The sequence below is a fragment of the Salvelinus alpinus genome, chromosome 10 (genome assembly GCF_045679555.1).
Source record: "Salvelinus alpinus chromosome 10, SLU_Salpinus.1, whole genome shotgun sequence".
NCBI lineage: Eukaryota > Metazoa > Chordata > Actinopteri > Salmoniformes > Salmonidae > Salvelinus > Salvelinus alpinus.
The window spans coordinates 36,943,837-36,968,906 of NC_092095.1; the positions used below are offsets into that span (position 1 = coordinate 36,943,837).

At 44.7% G+C, this 25,070-nt stretch overlaps 1 protein-coding gene across 1 annotated transcript in view; it reads right to left on the reverse strand.

Moving 5' to 3' along the window:
• The window catches only part of fars2 (phenylalanyl-tRNA synthetase 2, mitochondrial), a 133,080-nt gene extending 110,166 nt beyond the window's left edge, over window positions 1-22,914 (reverse strand). The window contains 6 exon segments of the mRNA XM_071331080.1: window positions 6,222-6,343; window positions 6,736-6,786; window positions 6,789-6,861; window positions 7,575-8,030; window positions 22,040-22,122; window positions 22,752-22,914. Of these exon segments, the coding sequence (XP_071187181.1) occupies window positions 6,222-6,343; window positions 6,736-6,786; window positions 6,789-6,861; window positions 7,575-8,030; window positions 22,040-22,122; window positions 22,752-22,914 (948 nt within the window).
• Between the last annotated feature and the right edge of the window lie 2,156 nt (window positions 22,915-25,070).

Consider the following 25,070-nt stretch of genomic DNA (forward strand, 5'->3'; position numbering starts at 1 on the left):
TGAATATGTAGTGAGGGCTATCCAACAAGAGCATACAGGTCGCAGTGGTGGGTAGTATATGGGGCTTTGGTGATATAACAGATGGCACTGTGATAGCAAACTGGATGCAGTCTGAGTCGAGTGTTGGAGGCTATTTTGTAAATGACATCGCCGAAGTCAAGGATCGGTAGGATAGTCAGTTTTACGAGGGTATGTTTGGCAGCATGAGTGAAGGAGGCTTTGTTGCAAAATAGGAAGCCGATTCTAGATTTAATTTTGGATTGGAGATACTTAATGTGAGTCTGGAAGGAGAGTTTACAGTCTAACCAGACACCTAGGTATTTGTAGTTGTCCACATATTCTAAGTCAGAACCGTCCAGAGTAGTGATGCTAGTCGGGCGGTGTGGGTGCGGGCAGCAATCGGTTGAAGAGCATGCACTTAGTTTTACTTGCATTTAAAAGCAGTTGGAGGCCTCGGAAGGAGTGTTGTATGGCATTGAAGCTCGTTTGGTTTATATTTTTGTTCAGTGTATTTGCATCATCTCCTCATTATTCATGAGCTGATCTGCATAATCATCAACTCAATTTTGACAAATATAGGAGGTATTCTGTCATTCGTTGAAGGAGGTTATCTAGCAAGCTTAGGCAACTTTAGTAATTTGACTTTTTGTAATTTGACTGCCATTACACCGTTTGTATGAGTCGGCAATTCTATATTCTGGGTGCGCTCTGTGCGTCCTGAGCGCACTCTGTTTCGAGACAGCCCACTGCTGAAATGCGCGGAATTAATTGAGGAACATGATAATGCTTGGAATTCATGAACAGGCTGTTTCGCAATTCACAACAATGTAATTGGCGATCAATGATACTTACTCTATCATTACTAAATCTACATTTAATTTGCTCTGAAATCTTTACATAGTGGCGCAGCCAAGCCAACATGGTGGTGCAGCGCCCCTCTCATTTGGGGAAAACCATGGCATAGGGATCATATTATGGTTTTAAGCGCTTTAAAATGGGCACTTGCGGTATTTCTCGGGACTCTCAGGATAAATATAACTATTCCCGGTATCGAAACTGGAAAATATTAATCCCATCATGATAGTACCTTTTTTTACCAGATGTAAACAGGAAGTGAAGCTCTTGAGTGCTTCCTTTATGAAGAAATGCCGTTTTCAGTGGATACAAAAAGATGTTACGTGTACACCTATCTGTCAGAGCACCTTAAGACACAACAGTTAGCTATTTCTTGTTCCTGGAATCCCGCTTAACAGACAGTTTAAAGCCTGCTTAACAGAGTTGGTAACTTTAGCGAGCAAGCTAAGGTGCTAGCCATCAAGCTAACGAAGATAGCTGATTGGATGGAGGCCTCCCCATTCAGAGGAAGAGGCGAATGCTTCCTGCATTGTAGGAGTTGTGTTCACCATGCCTCTTTTCCGGGACACTGTGCGGAGGACTATGGGATACAGCTGTCTAGCCAAAGCAAGCAAATTTCCACGTTTCACTTCCACCATCTCTACACTTCTAATACGGTGAGAGAATCACAGCCCTGTCACCATTCTTTGACTGACTGGCCTGTGCTTCACAGGGACCTCACACTGAGGAAGTCTCCCCCGAATGTGGAAAATTGAACAGGACCGATGCTTCTAGAGGACTTAGCGGATGCCACAGTCTCCGATCACTATCCAGCAATGTAATCCCATCATCCATCGTAAGCCTACTGGAAAGCAGTGGTCAATGGTGAACATGGCTTCTTTGGCTTTGGGAAGCCCAATCCAGACATAAAACAGCTTCACCCCCCTGGCCTCGGAGGTTTCAGTGCCATCGGCCTCTACCCTGTTTCCAACCCAGGGTGATCCTACCTCAGGTTCAGATCTTCAGAGCTCCCCCTCATTGGACCGTGAGGGTGCGAGACGCCGGCCCCGTCAGCCACAATCGATTATATGGCTAGCTTGGGTCTATCGGGTCTCACCTCCCATCGGTCCTCGAGGGGTCTCCTAAACCCCTCTAGGTGGAAAAACAACCGGACCTCCTCGGCCATTTCACCAACTGTCATCATCGGCAGCTCTATGATGAGAAATATCTCGGTTCCCGGGTCAAAAACCCTGTGCTATCCTTGAGCACGAGTACAGGAAATTACAAGGCTACTTCCTACCGTTCTGTGACAGCTGCTGGGTCCTGATGCTGCCGTAGTCCATGTGGGGACAAAACGGCATTAGGAGGGCTAGCTCAGAACTGCTGAAACGGGATTTTAAAGAACTGATTCTAGCTCTGAAAGACTCCAAAAAACAGCAGATTATTTCAGGCCCTGTGCCATCGCTGGGACGCGGCTGCGAAAGATTCAGCAAGCTTCTGGCATTACACATCTGGCTAAAGGATTACTGTAGCTCTGTTGGCATAACTTTTATAGATAACTTTGACAACTTTCGGAAACGGAAGATGCTCTACAGCAATGACAGAGTCCACCCAAATAATTTTGTTGCCTGGCCGCGAGAGACAATTACTTATTAGTGACCCAAGACCTGCTCAGATAATCCCTACCATTGTATAGCTGAGTTGTCGTAGTGCTGCTGCTAATGTACAATGTCCCAGGGGTGTTGGAAGTCATAATGTAACAGTGGAGGCTGCTGAGGGGAGGATGACTGCATCACCACTTGTCTTAGTGAGAGGGATTGACATGTTGGAAGTACCAAGCTGTCTGTTAAAGCGACTAGCGCACAGCTCAGACACCCATGCATACCCCACAAGACATGCCACCAGGGGTCTCGTCACAGTTTTCAAGTCCAAAATAGACTCTGGCAGCAGCTAATGGGGAGCAATAATAAATACAAATACAAAAAAAACAAGAAATATTAAACGTTATATAGTATAAATCACACCAGCAACACACTCACCTATTCTGATTGACCAATTTCCAAAGTTAACACAAAAAATGAGGGGTTCAACCATAGCCGTGGGAAGTAGGGGGCTGCATCAGATGACCTGGCCTCCACAATCACCCGAATTCAACCCAATTGAGATGGTTTGGGATGAGTAGGACCGAAGAGTGAAGGAAAAGCAGCCAACAAATGATCAGCATATGTGGGAACTCCTTCAAGACTGTTGGAAAAGCATTCCCAGTGAAGCTGGTTGAGAGAATGCCAAGAGTGTGCAAAGCTGTCATTAAGGCAAAGGGTGGCTACTTTGAAGAATCTCAAATATTAAATATATTTTGATTTGTTTAACACTTTTTTGGTTACTACATGATTCCATATGTGTTATTTTATAGTTTTGATGTCTTCACTATTATTCTACAATGTAGAAAATAGTAGAAAAAAAGAAAAAAAACTTGAATGAGTAGGTGTGTCTGAACTTTTGACTGGTACTGTATTATATACCCCAAAAAATGCTACTAGTCCTGTATTAGCAGACCAACATATTTGTCCGTTGGCGAAAGATCGCAGCACCCCCAAACTACATCCCGCGGGTTCAACATGAGTTCTTCAAAGATAGAGTAGTATTGCTCACAGAGTAGCATTGCTTTTTATGAATCATAACAAACAGAAAATGGCATGACACATGTTTTATACAACAATTTAACCCCAGTAGCAGTGTCATAAAGACAAAAAGGCTTTTTGCACAGACCCTCCTACGTTAAATTGAGAGATGAAGTATAAATAGTATTGCAAGGGATGTCTCCTTTGTTAAAAAAAATAAAAAAAGGAGAGAGAGACTCTCGCAATGCCCTGACAAAAAGCTATTTTTAAGGAGGCGCCATGTCAGAAATAGGTTTGGATGTGCTGATTCTACATCACTGATTCTACAGTGCATCCGGATAAATTGCAGTGCCGAAATCTTGTGAGTTGCTCCAAAATGAAAATGGGAGAGAAAACGAGAGAGAGAGAGAGAGAAATATATATATATATAGAGAGAGAAATATATATATATAGAGAGAACTATATATATATAGAGAGAAATATATATATATAGAGAGAGAGAAATATATATATAGAGAGAGAGAAATATAGAGATAGAAATATAGAGGGAGTAAGAGAATGGTAAAGAGGGAGAGAAATATAGAGGGAGTAAGATAATGGTAAAGAGGGAGAGAAAGAAAGAAAGGGAAAGTGAGAGAGAAAGAAAGAAAGGGAAAGCGAGAGAGAGAAAACTAAATATGGAACGAATGCTTTTCTTTCTCCTTTTTTGGGGGGGGGGGGGGGGGATTAACAAAACAGAGTGTCTTTGTTGGGATGAGGTCAGGGGTGTTCAATTATTGACGCCCTCAAAATGCCAGAGAGCACAGTCGGCGGTAGGTTCCAAAATAAGCCAGATGATGACTGCACCAACAAGTGGACACACTTCCAAACTCCGGGCCCATCAACTAAGGCATGTTGGAAGGAGCACTCAGCACTCAGGGAGAGTAATGTAGCATCCAACACACAATCTTGGAATGGAGCCTTATGTTTTAGAGTCTGATGCACAAGATTGGAATGGAGTTGTTTGTTTTGGACCATTCGACGGTGTGCTCCAGCATAGCTCATAATAGAACAATAAGACGGCTTCATTAAAACCACTCAACAGTGTTAAACCTGCCAGTGCTCTCGCATTAAACTCAGAGACCTTTCACATAGAGTAGCATTGCTCACAGAGTAGAATTACTTTTTCCGAATCACAACAAACAGAAAACTGGCCTTTCCAATGGAAATCTATCTTATACATGCTTTTTTAAGACACATTTATTTTTACACACAACTTTCCCAGGCTTTGGAATGGTATCTTAGAAGTTTGGGCTTCTGAGACAATATAAGTCTAAACAGTGTCTAAACAGTTGGCCCTATAATGTGAAACGTCTTTTGCCTCACACTATAGGGCCGACCCAAAGCATACTGTTCTGGCCCATATATTTTCTTTTCACATTGTCCTTTACATCATGGTTCCAGCAACTATAGTGGAGGCGTAACCAGGCCAGCCCAATACAGCTTGGCTGGGCTCAGTTTGGCTCTATAATGTGAATTAGGCACTTGTGGAAACGTGTCACGAGCCAATTGGACATAACTATTTAATCAATGTGTCTGGAGGTGAAAGGCTAGGGGCTGAGTGTTAAGAGGGTTCTTCCACTGTAGTGCAGAGCTGGAATCAGGAGATCTCCAAACATATTCCCTCTTCTTTAATGCCTTTAGTAACAGTCTAGGGATGGAAGGCTCGCTGGCTGCAAGCTACTGTTGAAGCGCGAGGGGGTCATTCAAGGTCCTCTCCCCCCGGAACAGGCCTCTGTCTGGGCCGCTGAACTAGACCCCGTCCCCTGGGGCCACAGAGAGTGTCTCCGTCCACACACTCCCCAAACAGGAATCCCACCACCCTCAGGCTCACCTGCACCCCTCAGTTGCACAACACTGCCATCTGCTGGTGGAGGCAGGAAGTGTGACTGCACTGCAGCAGGGTCGAAGACAGAGGAGAAAGGTTTGACCCCAACGACCTCAGCCACAACAGCCTTCGTTGTGTGGGGAGAGAGCAAACACTATAGCTAAACAGGAGTCATGTTGTTTTGGCGTCCATTTCATGTATTATTGATTTCTAGACAAGTGGGATGTTTATTGAGGCACGTCAGCACACAGCTTTGTTCAAGGGCAAAACAGCGAGAGTTATCTCTTAAGATCCAAATCAGATCCAAATCTGTAAAGAGTAATCTGTTGTTTTGGTTGTTTGTGTTTGCCTGTGTGTGTGCGCGCGCGCAAGGGTATTTTTTAACGCATGTGTGTGAGAGTGTGTGCATGCGTACGTGCGTGTGTGAGAGAGAAAGAGTAAGTGTATGCAAGACCTACAGTATGAGTTTATGTTTGTGTATACAGTACGTGCATGTGTGTTTGCAAGCGTGAATGAGTGTGTGCCTGTGTGTATGCGTTCGTGTGTGAGGGTTTGCGCATATGGGGGTGCTTATATTTGTCCTGTTTCACACATGTACAAGTGTGAGGTGTGAAATGGAAATGTGTTTCTTGCATATCCCACTCCCCCTGAGACACCCTTGGAGAGTGAGGTCACGGCGAGGGATCAGCCATTATTGACGGCGACCCTGGGTCAAGTGCCTTTCTCAAGGGCAGTTCGACAGATGTTTTACATAGTCGGCTGGTTGGCAGGGGATTCGAACTAGCAAACTTTCAGTTACTGGCTCAACGCTCTGACCGCTAGGTTACCTGCGGCCCCATGTGCATGAGTGTGTGCATTTGTCTGTGTATATTTGCATGTGTGTCAACAGCCATGCTTACCAGCTCCTGCTCCATCACCCCACAGTCCAACACCTCCAGCCAGTCATCCTGGAAATGCACCTCTATCTCAAAGGAGGGATGTGTGAAGGGGAACTAACACTCCACCCAGCGGATCTCCAGCTCTGGCACAGAAAAGAGAGATGAGAAGGATGAAGGGAGATGGAGGAGAGGAAAGAACGGGTTGAGACAAAGGGCGAGGGACTGATGCCAAAATTATCAAAAAGTTAAATTTCCCTGTATCCTTTCCTTCAAGAGACCAATGGCCTAAGAGGACTATGGGCCTGTTAAAACAATTTTAAATGGATCCTTTAAAATCCGTAAGAGTTCATCTAATCCGTAAGAGTTAATCTAGCAAGCTTTCACCAATGCAGTCATGCCAGACCATTTCAAGGAAGGGAAGAAGTATTGGAACAGAACCTTGGTAGGTGAACGCTACATGGAGAATTATGTTGACTACCATGGGGTATCAATATTGTGGGTACGTGGGTATCCATAAACTTGGAACGTTGTTTACCTTCTCCAAACAGGTGTCTGACCATACGGTCAAGGGTCTGTTTCAGGTCTCCTGCTTCTGAGGGGTCCGGCGCACCCTGCTCTCGAAGAGAGACTGGTCCTCTCCGCTCTAAACCTTGGCAAGCAGCTGAAAAACACACACACACACACACACACACACACACACACACACACACACACACACACACACACACACACACACACACACACACACACACACACACACACACACACACCAGAGACAACTCTTCAAAACAACACTGCTGCTAATGCTGTTAATATGGCTGATGATTGGACTTCATGTAGAATTAACTATTGTATGTGTATCTAAGTTTACTTCTCAATGTCTTTGCAGTACTCAGCAAATTATATGCAATCGATAAAACTGTAGCGCTCCACGTTGTGTAACAATGGGATACTGTATTCATCCTACATTGTGAGTCCTACTCTTTGGCTTGTTGTGACCCTACACAGAAGGCCTTGACTTTGTGGTCTGGAGGAGAAGCGAATCAATAAAACTGGAGCTACTCATGGCAGTGTTATGTTTAGTTTAAATGTTCCAGTACCTTAACTCCACCAGCATTGGTTTTGATTTCAAAAGCTTTATGGGGACATGATACTGAAGCTCCCTAGTTCTCCTTTACTATAACCCTATACCCTTTTCACCTGAACCAAGCTGTCCTCTTGCTATGATTTTTTTCGTCTTCATTCTTCTTCTTCACATTGTCCTTGTGAGCAGGGTTCCAGAAACTATGGTGGATGAACTACCAGATCAACTCAATGCAGCTTGGTTTGCCTTGGCTTGGTTCGGCTCATTAGTGTGAAAAGCCCTCTACTAACCTGGTGGTTAGAGAAGAGGCGCACGCCCAACATCTGATGGAACACGGGGAAGTGGCTGGCATCAATCTTGTCCCTCGGTTACACTTCGCCCGCCAGCAGGAAGGCGTCCAGTCCCGAGCACACCAGCTCCCTCTGGTGGGCCGAGATGTGAGTGTGCAGCATGGTGCCCCGGTTGAGGTAGTAGCTGTCGCCTCGCTTCCGGCGGGAGTGGTCGGGCCGGATGAGCAGGCTGTCGAAATTCTGCTCTGTCGTCACCACCGGACTGAGGTTGTCGTGGCCCGAGAACAGCGGGTTGCACTAGCGCATGATGTAGGCACGGTAGAAGTGGGCTTTAATTTGCTCTATGATGAGCCAGAGAAGATGGTGGGCTTGGTTGTGCAGGTTGCGGCCCACCTTGGCCAGGATCTTGCTGGTCACGTTGGTGAAGTCGTCACAAGTGTAGGAGTGGATTTTCTCCTACCATATCTATTGTGTTATATTCTCCTACATTATTTTAACAGTTCTACAAACATTAAAATGTTTTCTTTCCAATGGTACCAATTATATGCATATCCTGGCTTCAGGGCCTGAGCAACAAGCAGTTTACTTTGGGCACGTCAGTCAGGCGGAAATTGAGAAAAAAGGACCCTAGCCCTAAGAAGTTAGTTAAATAATATCTCTGTGTTTGAGGTTACATGAGGCAAATAAATGAACTGATGAACACTCCGGCAAGAGGCTAGACGTTTCTGCAGGGCAGACACTATGAGCTCATCTAAAATCGAATATATACCCGTACGTATCACATTACATTTATGAGCACAGCTATAATAATGGACTGCAGGCAAAAGCAGCGATTCATTTAAGAACGACTTAATTCAATCAGCCCTGTGTCTCTCTTCCTTCTTTTTCTTTCTCTCACTCTTTACATCTGGAAGCATTTGCCAGGCAGGTTTGCTTCAGTGGAGAAGACCGCATTGGAGCACCTGGGAGAATTGAGCTGTATTTATTAGGGACTAACAGTAGCGCTCTATCGGCTGCTCTCAAATATTTGCCCTTTCCCAGCAATTTTTCATGAGCTGAGAGGGGGGGGGATCTGAGTTTGTTCTTCCACGGTCCTCTCACTTTCTCTTGCTGGCACGCAATGGTGAAATAGACACACACGCACGCACGCACATACACACCGACACTAGGGACACACACACACATACACACGTACTGAGAGACTAAGGACAAAGGATGTTGCATTGCAGGGGCATTGCAGCAAAGTGGATTATGGTTCTTGATCTGGAAAGCTTTTGCCAGATCTAAATCGTAGGCTGTACAAGGTGTGGCCCGCATGAGCATAACTCACTAGCTGTATGCACGAGCATACACACACACACAGTCCCTCCATCAAACATACACTGCAACCCCACCAATCCTCAAAAACATTTATTTTATTATCCTTAAGGGGACCAAACAACTGAAAATCCTATTTTCCCTAAACCCTAACCTAACCCTAACCTTAACCCCAAAACGAAACCTAGCCCTAACTCCTAACACTAACCCCAGTACTTAACTTGTAAATTGGGAGGTGCCGGAACAAAAAGTGAGCCGAGAGAGAGGTGACCTTTTATAAATGCATTTCATGCAAATGTACATTATTTTCGATGACTGGAGACTTTAGCAGAATCATTTTTAATACTTCACAAATGAACAAAATGAAAGGCTACTTTGACACTGACAAACTGAGAATCTGAGATCAATAAAAACGACCTTTTCTTGAAACCCATCAATAGCATAGACCTAAGTGTGTGAAGACTCACATATTGTATAACAAAAACAAATAATAATATGCTATTGATCCGCTGTGGCTAAATTATAGGCCTACTCCTGGTGTAGTATTCTGAAAGATTGAATTTCTTTCTGAACAGACAGGAGTAATTCTATAACTTTGGTAAATGTATTTCAATTTATCAGGGTTACCGTGGCAATGAAGTGCAACGCTGGAGAGGTGAGAGTTGCAGGGACATGTCTATCAGAGCAGAGAGAGGGAAAGTGAATCTTATTCTAGTTCTGTGAAAGATACAGGTGCGCTTCTTTCTCTCACCACAGCAATGGCCATGTGTTGGCCTATACAGGCTACAATGTCGTGCAAAACTTTAACCTGGGCCGGCCCAACACGAATCAATTCTTAGAATATCAGGCACGTTTTTTATTGGGCAAGATAATTACTGAGGCAGTGGCGACACCGTCATTCAATTTTGAGCCCCTAGTTTTTGGCACCCCAAAAAATATTTTGGCATTAATACATGTCACATATCAGTTTGCAAACAATGTAAAAAATATATATATATAATTGAGTTAATAAATCTGCATACAAACATGGTCTCTTTTTTTGTTTTCTTGAGTAAGGCAGCTCCAAAATGCAGGTGTTTCAGCCTAGCTCAGTGCTTTCTGTGGTGGTGGTAGGGCAAGCCAGCAGAAAATATGGAGCGTTGCGCCGTGATTGGCTCAGTGTTCTGTCACTCATACTGTCACCGCCAAGTCTAAGGGTGGAGCTAGAAAATTCCAGCCCCTTGGGTGTTGCCATAGAGTTACAATAGAAGTGCCAATCCAAGACGGCTCAAGATCATTGGCCACAGGTAAAATTACGTCAAATCACGTTATATCTACAGTAGCTTTGATTGGACTTTCAAAATATTAGCTTGCAGGCATCATCATGAATCAAGTCGACAATCTACTGGCAAACCCTTTTTAATCCATGTCATATGAAGAGAAATAATTAAGAGAAATTATAGATAAAACGTATCGGTGCTCATCGGCCATTGGACATAAACATTACACAACAAGTTGGAAATCACATATTCAACAATGAGTGGTTTGGAAGGAATCAGTGACAGTGGCTAACTGCAAGCATTGCAAAGCAATCACTAGCCTGCTATTCAGTGGAGTAGCTGTGTGGTCCCAAATCTGGGATTAAGGGGCGTTTTTCCAAGTTTAAATGATAAACATTCAACATTGGCCATGCTGTCAATGAAACATGATTTTTGCCGCACTCAAAACAACTGTTAACTCAGAACTGCGAAAACTGGACTTCAGTGAGTTCAAGACAACTGGGATGGCGGGAATAAACAAGCTCCGACTGGGAAAATACGTTTTGAACGGTCATCCAACTTGGAATTGTAAATCCGGCCTCTTTCTAGAGCTACGACCTGAAGATCAATGACGTCATCATGATTCAACCTCATTTTTCTGAGTTCCCAGTTGTTTTGAAAGCAGCATAAATCCAGAGAATGCCAGACTTTGATGACAAAATTTGCCTATGAAGGACCGCCGCGCCACCTTCCTGTTCAAGTGAGCACAGCACAACAAGGTGAGTCCAAAAATGTGTTGCATGCTGCTGCATAAATTATGTAATATGCCAGGGAGATATGTATACTGTAGCTAAGAAAGTAATACGTGTATGTTGTGTAGTAAGATGTTAGTAGCCCATGTGCCTCACCCTAATAATTTGGTCTATTTACCCCTCTTAATTTCGACTACTGTTCTGACTTAGTGGTACACATGTAGCCTATAACCTGTTTTAGAGAAATGTAATCATTGAATATTGTACGAGCTTTCATTGTCTGCTTATATGGCCCCTTTATTTATTCTACGGTTCTGACTTGGTGTACAGGGAGAACACTGTAAGAACAGCCCATGTTCTGAATTCTGTCGCTGTACATTTCAAAAGTGCTAAACAAATAGTTATGTTGACTACATCCGTCCTAGCTCGCTCATTAATGTCTTAATCGAAATTACGGATTGCCTCTTATACATCTCAATTGTCATTAGAAACCACATCTGTTTAACCATATCAGCTATGTTTTTTTAAAGGCAGTAAATGAGCCTGAATGAACTGTTTCGCTGTCAGACAAGGTTCTGCTGATAGCCAGGAGTAGCAGTGGTAAGATGTTGGGACTGCTGTTGGTACAGCTTTATGTTGGGCCTAACCGATTTTGGGCACCGTTTGTCACCGTTATAGTGCAAATTATGTATTGTTTAGTGTTGTGTTGTGCAGTGGCTTTGCTGGCATGCATCCCACCTTTTTTTCTTGATGCCCTACCAAGATTTACATGCTAAAAATCGCCACTGAAGGAGGCAACTTGAAGTAACAGATTTTATTTTATTATAATTTTTGACTAACCCTAATTGTAACCATAATTGTAACCCTAAACCTAACCCCTAAAAAAGCCTTTTTCCTTGTGGGGACCGGCGCAATGTCCCTACTTGCCCGAATTTTCCTTGTTTTACTATTATTGTTAGGACTTCTGGTCCCCACAAGGATAGTAAAATCCCCCCCCCCCACACACACAAAGTAAAATGGGGGCTCATGAAATAAATAATTTAGTAATCAGCCAACCTCCACGGTCTCTCCTTCCCGCTGGTGAATGGTAGGTAGAGAACGAGTCACCTCGTTCTCACATCACGTCACCTGCTTCTGACTGTACCCCCACATAGCACAGTTAGCCCCGTAAATGCTGATGTTTAATACTACAAATCTAGTCAGTATGCAGCAGTGTCAGAGAGAGAGAAAGAGGCTGAGGAAGGGAGGGGTCTGAGTGTGTGTGAGAGTGAGTGGGGAGATTTTGTGTGCGAGAGAGTGTGTCAATGTGTGTACGGGGAAGAGGGATGTGTGAGAAGGAGAAAGTGTGTGTGTGTGAGAGGAGAGAGGAGAGAGAGGAGAGAGAGAGAGACACACACAGTGTGGGAGGAGAGCACAGAGGTAGAAGAAAGTCCTGCATAATTCATGGTGAGAAGCACCACTTGATTCACAGCACATCTCCCTACAGAGCTTTGAATAAGACCTGAGGTAATGTCACCTGAAATAGCTGCCTTTGAGTCACAGATAACCTGGCAGATCGAGCCGGGACCTCTCATTGCAATAATGAATGAAAGGACTTTGTTGCTGCTTGTAGTGTACTGTATGTCAGTGCGCTTGCCTAACGTACTGTGACAGTCTCTGTCTGGCAAACCATGGACACAAACCAACACAAATGACACACTCCCATAGCTAGAGTGATAACTATTACCCAACCAAGGTCTTCGTTGGGCATGCGTGTGAGACTACTCCAGGTCCCAAGACGGTTGATGTCAACACACAATGGATACTAGTAATGACAAGCCTGCTCATATCTGCTACATTTGTTAGTGAGGATCACGTGCAATAGGAGACACATTTTTCTTACAGACATGCAATTAGTCACGTTTGGGAGAACTGGATGCTGGTGCTACTTCCAGGATCAAAAAGCATTCGAATCCTGACGGGCCGTATTTCAAACAAAATAAATGAACATTGAATGTTTTGTTTCTCCACTTGATCTCAAACTTGTTTGATCTAAGAGCAAAGTAATTTACTAAATGCTTGATTTATGATTGCGTTGTGTGGGTACTAGAATAGGTGTACAAGCCAATAGAGTGTGTGTGTGTGTGTACGCGCGCACGTGTATGTACACTGAGTGTACAAAACATTAAGAACACCTGCTCTTTCCATGACATAGACTGACCAGATTAATCCAGGTGAAAGCTATGGTCCCTTATTGATGTCACTTGTTACATCCCCTTCAATCAGTGTAGATGAAGGGTAGGAGACAGGTTAAAGAACGATTTTTAAGCCTCGATACAATTGAGATATGGATTGTGTATTTGTGCCATTCAGATGTTGAATGGGCAAGACAAAAAATGTAGGTGCCTTTGAACGGGGTATGGTAGCAGGTGCCAGGTGCACCGGTTTGTGTCAAGAACTGCAACACTGCTGGGTTTTCCACACTCAACAGTTTCCCTTGTGTATCAAGAATGGTCCACCACGACAAGGACATCCAGCCAACTTGACATAACTGTGTGAAACATGGGCCAGCATCCCTGTGGAACGCTTTTGACACCTCCTAGAGACCAAAAAGAAATGAGGCTGTTTTGAGGGCAAAAAGGGGGTGGGGGGGTGCAACTAAATTCTAAGAAGGTGTTCCTAATGTTTGATATACTCAGTGTATGTGTGTATACACATACAGTGGGGAGAACAAGTATTTGATACACTGCCGATTTTGCAGGTTTTCCTACTTACAAAGCATGTAGAGGTCTGTAATTTTTATCATAGGTACACTTCAACTGTGAGAGACGGAATCTAAAACAAAAATCCAGAAAATCACATTGTATGATTTTTAAATAATTAATTTGCATTTTATTGCATGACATAAGTATTTGATCACCTACCAACCAGTAAGAATTCCGGCTCTCATAAACCTGTTAGAAGCCCTCCTGTTCTCCACTCATTACCTGTATTAACTGCACCTGTTTGAACTCGTTACCTGTATAAAAGACACCTGTCCACACACAATCAAACAGATTCCAACCTCTCCACAATGGCCAAGACCAGAGAGCTGTGTAAGGACATCAGGGATAAAATTGTAGACCTGCACAAGGCTGGGATGGGCTACAGGACAATAGGCAAGCAGCTTGGTGAGAAGGAAACAACTGTTGGCGCAATTATTAGAAAATGGAAGAAGTTCAAGATGACGGTCAATCACCCTCGGTCTGGGGCTCCATGCAAGATTTCACCTCGTGGGGCATCAATGATCATGAGGAAGGTGAGGGATCAGCCCAGAACTACACGGCAGGACCTGGTCAATGACCTGAAGAGAGCTGGGACCACAGTCTCAAAGAAAACCATTAGTAACACACTACGCCGTCATGGATTAAAATCCTGCAGCGCACGCAAGGTCCCCCTGCTTAAGCCAGTGCATGTCCAGGCCTGTCTGAAGTTTGCCAATGACCATCTGGATGATCCAGAGGAGGAATGGGAGAAGGTCATGTGGTCTGATGAGACAAAAATAGAGCTTTTTGGCCTAACTCCACTCGCCGTGTTTGGAGGAAGAAGAAGTATGAGTACAACCCCAAGAACACCATCCCAACCGTGAAGCATGGAGGTGGAAACATCATTCTTTGGGGATGCTTTTCTGCAAAGGGGACAGGACGACTGCACCGTATTGAGGGGAGGATGGATGGGGCCATGTATCGCGAGATCTTGGCCAACAACCTCCTTCCCTCAGTAAGAGCATTGAAGATGGGTCGTGGCTGGGTCTTCCAGCATGACAACGACACGAAGCACACAGCCATGGCAACTAAGGAGTGGCTCCGTAAGAAGCATCTCAAGGTCCTGGAGTGGCCTAGCCAGTCTCCAGACCTGAACCCAATAGAAAATCTTTGGAGGGAGCTGAAAGTCCGTATTGCCCAGCGACAGCCCCGAAACCTGAAGGATCTGGAGAAGATCTGTAGGGAGGAGTGGGCCAAAATCCCTGCTGCAGTGTGTGCAAACCTAGTCAAGAACTACAGGAAACGTATGATCTCTGTAATTGCAAACAAAGGTTTCTGTACCAAATATTAAGTTCTGCTTTTCTGATGTATCAAATACTTATGTCATGCAATAAAATGCAAATTAATTACTTAAAAATCATACAATGTGATTTTCTGGATTTTTGTTTTAGATTCCGTCTCTCATAGTTGAAGTGTACCTATGATAAAAATTACAGACCTCTACATGCTTTGTAAGTAGGAAAACCTGCAAAATCGGCAGTGTATCAAATACTTGTTCTCCCCACTGTATGTGTTTGCATGATGGAACCCACATTTCAAAGTGTGATACACACATCGATTCCCATAAATGCCTGTGCGTAAGCATTAATGAGTGTGACATGCTGCTCACACCGCCCGCGTTGCGTGCGCTTCAAAATAAATTTACACATACATGTTATTCAATCATTGCACCCACACTGCTCGTGCACTTCAACGACCGTCTGCTTAGCCAGGTGCTAAAATAGAACTTGGTTCTATTTGTGATGCTTGACGCGCTGCAAGTCCCGCCTCTCCCATCTCCTCATTGGTTTTTAGGAGTATATACCCACATTGGGTGACTGAAAGATGAACTGAGGTCCACACTCCGGTCGGTGGTGGTAAAGCACCTTAAAGTTGGTTGCCAACAGCCATATAAAGTCCAAAGAAGAAGAAGCTTGAAGGAGGAGAGATTACTAGAAACAAACTCGGTTTACCCTTTTATCTGTGGATTAATTGTCAGAGTAGAGGACCTTGTGCATTTCAGGTAAAATAACAACCCAATGTTTATATCCCAGGACAATTCTAGCAACAGCAAGCTAGCTAGCTAAATTGCCATAAATGTTGAATGCTTTTCGAACTGTCCCCAAATTAATATAGTTGATTCAGAGTAAGTTTAGATATTACAACCTGCGTGTCCTGATCGCATCTGGTGTGGGTGGGCAAAATCAACATTGTGGTCAGCATTTGAGCGTGCTTGCGTTGAGGGTGGGTGTGTGTCAGGTTGGTAGGCGGAATTGTGCGGAGGTGGCAGCGGCTGATTGTTTTGCAGTCAGCTATTCATCTCCCTGAGCCCTAAATGAAGAGGCAGATTGGGCTAAATCAATATGCACTGTCCACACCAGCTACAACAGCTAAATGCCTGCTCCAGTACCAACACTTACATAGATACACTACCTAGCTAGCGTTAGCGAGCTAACCAGGGCCGGACTAACGCATTTCAGGCCCGGGGCACCTAAATCCAGTGGGCCCCCCAACCCAAACAAGTCCTTCAGCACTCTCAAAGGTAAACAAAGTGAGGAGGTAGTAGGAGGTGTCTCCACACTCCACAGTTCAGTGTGTGTGGGAGCTGTAAAAGGGTAAAGGTCACAAATATAAATGGACATGGTGGTCTATTACTTCACTCCCAAAAGCTAACCCACCAAAGCCGCAACACCCACTCTTTCTCCACGGGCTGAAACGCCATCTCTTTCCCACTGCAGCTTGGCCTTTCCGCTCCCAACCCCGCTCCGTGTACTTGTCCCCTTTTCTAGATCACTAGCGATTGCACACTTACTCAGTTAGCAACACCGTAGATATAGAAATACTAGTAGGGACATTCCGATTAAAGCAAATCTATTTCTATGTGCACCTACCTCTATTCAAACAGTCGCTTGCACAAGCCGCCCATAATATGACAGCACCATTAAGAGACTAGCACTTGGTCTAATTGGTGGGAAAGTCTTCGTCGTCTGCGGCTCTTCCTTTAAGGCCCATGGAACAACTCTGTAGGAGAGGAGTCTCACGTGGGGAAACACTGTGGAGCTCAAAGCCCTTCTACTCCACTTGGCAGAAGGCGCCACTGTTGCAGTCCCCTTATTGATGTCTTGGCTTAGAGAGGCGAGCAGCGCTTTGCCACATCATCGCAGCGGGAGGTGCTCGCAATCTCGCTCTCCATACGTCTGCCGTGAAAAACAACTGCGGGCAGACTCATTCAAGCAGCCACTACCAGTCACCTGAGAATTAGGATGCGATCAAAGGAGGTGCTATTGATGATGACAAGAGTGATGATGTCCAAGGTAATGATGATTAAGGTGGTGGTGATGGTGATGATGGCAACGGTGATGATGATGATGATGACGACGACAGTGGTGATGATGAGTATGTGATGACAAAGCTGACAATGATCCTGAGTAGGACACCAGACAATCCCTATGTTCAGTTGGGGGCTTAGGGAGATTCCGCCAACACATATTCAGTCTAAACCTAATCATGATAACTGTGATGACGTCAAAGAGCAGTGGAAATAACAGTAGCAATGACAGCGATGTGGCAGAAGCCATGAAGAGGATAAACGAGGAGGGTGTTCAGATGACGGGATGACCCAATTTGGACAAGTCACGTCCTCTGAGACAGCCTGCTTGTGGGGAGACTCCGCTTCACAAGAACATATCATCTCCTTGATGGCAGAGAGTGTGACGTAATCGATCATCTTTTCATCAGGCTTCAAATGTTATGACAGGGAGGGAGCGAAAATTCAAACTGTAGAGATGAGAGAACAGAATAAAAGGATAGACGAGGACATAACAGGTAAAGAAGGAAGTGAGAGACAGTCTCTGAAAGTTGGATGACAGAGTGAACAGAGTAAAAATAAAAAGGACAGGAGAAAAGAGGGAATCACCTGAAATGGAAACGTTTTTCTACAAAGAGAGAGGGGGATGCAGGACTAGAACAACAGAGAAGCAGTGAAAGAGGGAACAGAGAAAGTCAGAGACAGTAACAGAGAGAGGGAAGAAAAAGAGAGAATAAGGAAGTGGAGACTGAGCGATACAAAGAGGGAGAGAGAATAAAAGAGGAAGAAAAATCACTCACAGTGGGAAGGTACGGCGAGAAAGGGCGCGAGAGAGGAGGGGGAGATAGATTTGGTATTTATCGGATGGCTGCACGCTCTCGTTTACTCCCCGGCGTGCCCCGCCTCATTGCGCCACGGTAAGGCGTGTGGGTGCACGCGGATGCGGCTCACGGCTGTCGTGGGCCCAGGAGAGCAACTGTAATTGATGGTGAGAATTACGCCGGCCTTTCCTGTGGATGTCTGCTCAATGAGCAAGGCCCTGCCGAGGGCCCAGTGGAGTCATATTTCACACCGGTTCTCAGGCCCCGACAGCTATGTGGCTGCTGAAGCACAACCACCAGTGAGGAACCAAAATGGTGTGAAAGTAGTGTCAAAGCATACCACTATAATGACAACTGGAGGAGGACACTGATAAGATACAGGTAACTGCTGAAATAAAGGGAACGACAACAAAACGTGTCTTCATAGGGCGTTGGGCCACCACGAGCCCCCAGAACACGAGCCACCAGAATATCTTCGGTGCACCTTGGCATAGATTCTACAAGTTTCTGGAACTCTATTGGGATATGACTGTTACACTACACTAGTTGTAAAAAAATATACATATTTCTACCGAGACGCGCTTTTAAATGGATAGTGCAAGACTGTCAATTAAGCCCTTTTTCTACTTACCCATCGTCAGAATAATTCTCTGCATTTAGTTTGAAGGAATTTGCTAATTGGCGTTAGCGCATTTGCTAACTAGCGCGCATGGACATGAAAAAGATATCCATTCGTTCATCTGACTCTGGGTAAGTAGAAAAAGATCAGTGACACAAGTTATAATGTATATATGTTGCTAACAGAACGAGCAGTGGGGCGAATGAGCCACGACCATACAGCCATCGTTTGCTCCTCATCATCGCCGTACAGAACAATGGCGAACTTCAGTTATATTTGTTGTCAACATAATTACATTTTCATGTATCTTTGGGTAGAATGTCTTTTTAAAAAAAGGCATTCTACTCCCGGACACATTTGGCAAATGGGGCTTATGGTTTGTGTTCAGAATGTTCTAGTGCAGTGGTCGCCAACCGGTCGATGGTCGATCTTCAAGGCATTCATAGTCGATCACCAAACATTTCTGTAGAAAAGCCAACGTTGCGGTAGGTGCACTTGATTCAGAAGCCATGTGCACCAGGTAAGCAAAGTGCTCTCATTTTGAACCATTTCATTGTTTGAAAAGACAAACTCTGCCTACCCGGTGGACCGGGAGATCTGTGGCTAAATCCAGTTTGCCTCCTGCGCTGGCCAATCGGATAGCTCAATTCACTAATACCACCATGACCGCAGAGAGACTGTCAAAGAATACAGCAAAGAGCTGCTGTTTGTATGAGTGAATTCGTGTTGAAGTTTTTATTCAGCACTGTCACCACTGTTTTTATTCAACACTATTACATAACATAAAACGCGCTACTTCCACTCGCACTGCAGTTGCAATGAACGAGTAGCCAAGTGCATCGATAGCGTTTTTATTATCATTAGCAGCTCATCGGGTCTATTTTATTATCAAGGAATATTTCACTTTCTCTGGTCATAGGACCAACGTGAATTTGTGCATGAGGCAGATGCGGTGCGACTTGAGTTGGAAGAGCTGGAAGACGGTGTCCTCTCTCTCTGGTCAGTCTCACCGGAGGGAAGGAAGGAGAGAGCAGGGACCGTGAGAGGCGGACCCCCTGCTGCTCTCTCCCTCCCGCCGCTGAGACTAATGCTGTGTTCAAAACAACTGTGAACTCGTAAATCTCCGACTTCCGTGCGTTCAAGCCAACTGGGAACAAGATCCGACTGGGAAAAATCGTTTTGAACTGTCATCTGGCTCAGAATTCCAAGTAGGAAACTGAGGCATCTTTCTAGAGCTCAGACTTTCTGACCTGAAGATCACTGACGTCATGATTTGACCTAGTTTTTTTTCTCGATTTCCCAGTTGTCTTGAAAGCAGCATGACCATCAGGTGTATGTACCATCAGCAGTCAAATCAAAAAGCGAATTATCTAAATTTATGCGGCGCAGTGCCTCGCAAGTGCTACAACAACTGATCTATTTTGTTATCAAAGCTCGAGTTTTGAAATATAATATGGTCTGAGAATAACAATATTGCCAGGCCAAGCATATAGCCAATATGCTGTGATATTGTATTAGGCCTACTGCCCAAACCTCATCTGTACAGAAATGTTTTTATTAGGTTAATGTAAAAAATGTTAAGTCATGTTTCAAAAACTATCTGAGCGGTAGATCTCAGGTTGCTATTTGAGCAACCTGAGCAACCACTGTCCTAGTGGGAGCATGGTATCATTTCTAGGGCTAGAAGGTCTAGATGCTACATAGCCTAAATACGTCTTATTTCTCGCTGATACACAATCAGGCCGCAGTTTACAAGTCGGTTGTGTTCTTTGTTTAAGGTTGTGGTCTTCCACCTGTCCCGTGACTCCTGTCCACACTGGTAGACGAGTGCTTGACGCACTCGACAGAGGAACAGGACAGCAGCCAAAGGCTACTCCTCTGCTCCCTGTGTTCTATTTTAGGCTGACCAGGCTGGCATGGTCGATGAGCCATACGCTTGTTTCCATGGCCGCTTGGCTAACGTACACACCTCTCCTATCCCTGAGCACCACAGGCCCCCGCTGAACCAACTCACCCAGACTTAGTGAGTGGCTTGGCACGGACCTGTGTCAGAGACCTGCCGGAAAGTAAAACAGGAAGAGCTACCATAGGTCCAGGAGACACAAATAGGACTTGGTAACGCTTTATTTTACATTTTAAGATGGTACTAACATAATATTAACTAAGAAACTAGCCTGCTAAAAGACTTCAACACAACTGGTAACTAAAGAGGACTATCTCTGACAGGTCTCTTATTCCTTTAACATATTCTTTATTTTTTGTTATTTTATTTAATGAAATCCTGAAACAGACATAATGACAGTAGCAATTCCCAAAAATATATGGTAAGAGGCCAAGAAGGAAACAGCGGAACTGGGTATTAAATAGGGCTAGGAATTGCCAGAGACCTCACGATACGATAGTATCACAATACTTAGTTGCCAATACGATATGTATTGCGATTCTCACGATTCTATATGAATTGCAATTCGATACTGCGATTTTATTGCAATTTGATGTTCCTAACATATTGCTCACTATACTGTAGGTCTGCTGCAGAGAGACAAGAGAGAGCGTGATAATTTTTTTTTTTTGGGGGGGGGGGGGGCAATCATGGAAATAAAAGTGCTTTGGAGTCAAAGTATCGATATAACATCGTCCAAAATAATATTGTGATGTGTAACGGTATCAATATTTTTGTATTGAGGTGAATTCACGACAAACCTTGGCCCACCACGCCGCTGTATGCAGTCTCTTGGCGCCCGGTGTTTATAGAAACATTATTTATGCAAGTAGGCCTACAACTCTGTTGTGTTGGTGTTTTTCCAGGTTGCCCTTGCAATAATTACTTCATCAGATACGAATGTATTGATCAACGATGGTATTTGGGGCTACGCTGAGGGGAGGATAAACATCTGACCCTCTAGAAATGGAACTATAATCCAGCTACTCAAGCATCCCAGGCCCTGTCGCGAACATATATCCCCAAAATAATAACTAGATCAGAAACCACAGAGATCAATACCGCATCTCACCAAATTCAACGTGGTAAACAATTCAAACGCAGAGAGACATCCTGGGTGCCTCGTAGTATGCGGAGGTTGGATTTCACCCTATAAAACTGTTATTCGGGGGGACAGTGACTGAGTATACCACATTTTAAGAATCCCCGCTCTTTACATGATATAGACTGACCAGGTGAATCCAGGTGAAAGCTACCGATCCCTGGTTGATGTCACTTGTTAAATCCACTTCAAAATCTGTGTAAATGAAGGAGAGGAGACAGGTTAAAGAATGACTTTTAAGCTTCGAGACAATTGAGACATGGATTGTGTATGTGTGCCATTGAGAGAGTGAATGGACAAGACAAAGCATTTAAGTGCCTTCTTAATGGGGTATAGTAGTAGGTGCCAGGCGCACCCGTTTCTGTCAAGAACTGCAGTGCTGCTGGGTTTTTCACACACTCAACAGTTTCCCGTGTGTATCAAGAATGGTCCACCACCCAAAGGACATCCAGCTAACAACTTGACACAATTGTGGGAAGCATTGGAGTAAACATGGGCCAGCATCCCTGTGGAACACTTTCGACACCTTGTAGAGTCTATGCCCCGACGAATTGAGGCTGCTGTTCAACTCAATATTAGAAATGTGTTCCTAATGTTTGGTATACTCCGTGTAAATCAGCCTCTGCAGTCCGGGTGTAAACCATGTTGTTGTTTTTTGGGGTGGCAAACCGTGGCATCATGCCGTCTTCTGAGAGACATGACAGGAATTAGTAAGAGACAGAAAGCCACCCAAGGTCAATGAGGTAATAACTTGGCAACTCGGCAATGGCACAGAACGACATGCGTCAACACCCTGCTGCCAGTCGAAGTTGCTGACGTTGAAAGAGACATTATAAATAGAAAGTGTTCAATATTTTACAGACATATTACAAAACAAGTAACACAACTCGATCAAGGGATTCAATGATGGCATGGTGAGGTACAGTTGCATATGTTCTTCATACCAGTATTTCCCTTACCTTAGCCTCAACCAGACAGCACCCGTTCTCATCTAGTGCTGTTGCCACTACTATATTATTTTGATTTCAAGTAAAACTCAGAAATAACAGGGAAGCACTGCTTCTTCGCACCTCAGATGGTGTGTGGGTCGAGAGGGTTAGGCCTAAGCGGCTTCAGGAAAGCAGGAGAAAACTACCCTGTGGTCAACGCCCCCTCACCGCACGCACAGGGACATGGATGAGCGGATGAGCTGGCCACGGATACAGGAAACCGCGAGGCGAGGAGCCCTTATGGCGTCTGCGGAGAGGTCACATCTGGGCACTATGCCAGTAACAGGTGGTGCCCATTCCTCTCTCTCTCCATAGGCAGGCCCTGTACCACCAGCCAGGGAGGGGCAGCTCCACTCCGATCTCTCGCCCACGCACCCATGGATGGCGTTTCTCCTGCCACGGCCAGAACACTGCTTCCTGCGAAGCCTGCGACTCTTCCTGTTTACCTTGTTAGCCTGCTGGTGTTTCACATAGTGCTCAGAACTGACCATGTGGTCTTCTACTCGGCTCGTAAAAATAAAAAAAATGCATCTACAGTAACAGTGAGTTCAATGTCACTCGTTCTCTCTACGACCTTTAACGCAGAGAGAACAAAACAACTTTTGACTTACGATATTCGATTAAACTTGCAATGCCAGGGATACAAATGCAATAAAGAGGCTTCCCCCCCCCCCCTTTTTCCCCCCACAGCAATTATCTGAGGCCAGAGTGGGAGTTGTGGGTCGAAGACAGCACAAACAAGGTAAAGTTTTATGGGCGGCTGAGAAATGTGCGAGGCTGCACTCTTCACTCATCACTCCCACCCCATATATTCAATTTGTTTCTCCTCACAACATGTCACAACCCCACACCATCAAAGCCAGGCACTACTCCACTGGCCCTTGGGGGCCAAACATATTCTATTTGCCGTGGCTCTATTTGTCCAGTCTCCAACTTCATAGCACAACCGCCACGTCTGATGCAATAACGCTAACATAACGTTAATACAAAACCATCCTCCAGTATGCAACTTACTACACACTTTCTACTTGTGGCGAAACGTTCAGGTGTGGCTCATCTTGTCACTGTGCTGTCGAGCCTCTCTAAGTGATGGGCATTGGATACAGAGTCATGGTGAGGCCATGTTGCTCTAAGGTGACATGGTGTACTGTAGTGGGAATAGAGTCTACATTTCCCTGGGACATGTCATAGTGGGAGGAAATAAACTGGATTTCTTCCCTGAGACTGCAGGCTTGTTCGACATTGCAACCGACAGTGCAGGCGACTGCCAACTGACTGATCTACAAAGAACCTTGCATCATCAATAACTACTCATTATTATTTGTAGATCAGTCAGTCAGTCACAATTTAGCCATAATACATTACTATTTTGATCCTCTCAAACACGGCCACTATCTCAGGGTTGACAGGGGCAAACGCAATTCGATTCCTCCTGCGACAAATGTAAAAAGGGCTGATTCAATAGGCGGCAGGCGGCTCTCCTTTTGAGAAGTCATTAAAGACTCCGCCGGCAGGGTTTGTGTGTAGTCTGCTGTTTTTAGAGCATTCAGAGATTCTCAGCTCACTCAACTATGTCACGTACAAGATCAAAGTGTCAGAGAGTTGGTCCTGAGGGTCCTTTGTCAGGATTTAAAGTCTAAATAAAAACACAAGCGTGAGACACAGCACCTGAGCATTTGTTCTTGAATGGAAGTTATGGATTCAGGTGACATTCCACTCTTAAGGGATATTGAGGAATCGATTCAATCAACCGCTCATTGCAGTATTTATGCAGTAGCATTAGAACAGAATTATTCCTTTGGTGAAATACAAACATGGAATTATTTTAGGTAGGGAAGGTGTCTAAGTGAGTGTTAGTGTTGGTACAGCATAAAATTAAAATAAACTTATATAGGAAGCTACTAAGCAAACACACCTGTTGTGCCATCTTTGAACTACACAGAAGGGTTAGATAGAGGTATGGACTGAGAGGGAACACTAAAATATATAGAAACAGCGAGGGAGTTGCAGACCACCTTGTGTTGTTGGAAGTGGTGTGGGCGTACTAATACTAGCAGGGACCGGGCAGGTGCTCAAGGAGGCGGGTGATGGGAGGAGATGAGGTGCACGCATGCACACACACACACACATTTCAATTCACTGACACCACTGTATCTGATTGCTGTCACTGAAAGGTTATTGCACACTGACCACCAGTGACAAACTGCACTGCTTTCTGTCCGGAAATGGATGGTAAGGGGAATCGAAAGAGTGTAACACGACCATTGTAAAGCAGGTTGATATTACATAGTTCTGGGCTTGCCCCACAGGGAGACACGATATCGAGCTGAACCGGTGCCAAGGGGTCTGATTGACATTGGCGCCCTCCAAAGAATAGAACAGCACCTGAACACATCCATCATTGGATCCCTAGTCTCTCTCTCTCTCTCTCAAGCTACTGCCATGCAGATGTTGTGTGTACAACTCCAAACCAATTTTGGAGTTAGTCTGTTCACGAGAACCCATCTATCAAGGATCATGCCTGGGCTTTTTGTTATTCGTTTACTCATTTGGTCTCCTGCAACCTGGGAGAACATGATTACATTGTATGTGGAACATATTGATTGCTTTCTAACAGAGAAATAGTGAACAATTCTCTGCAGGTTCG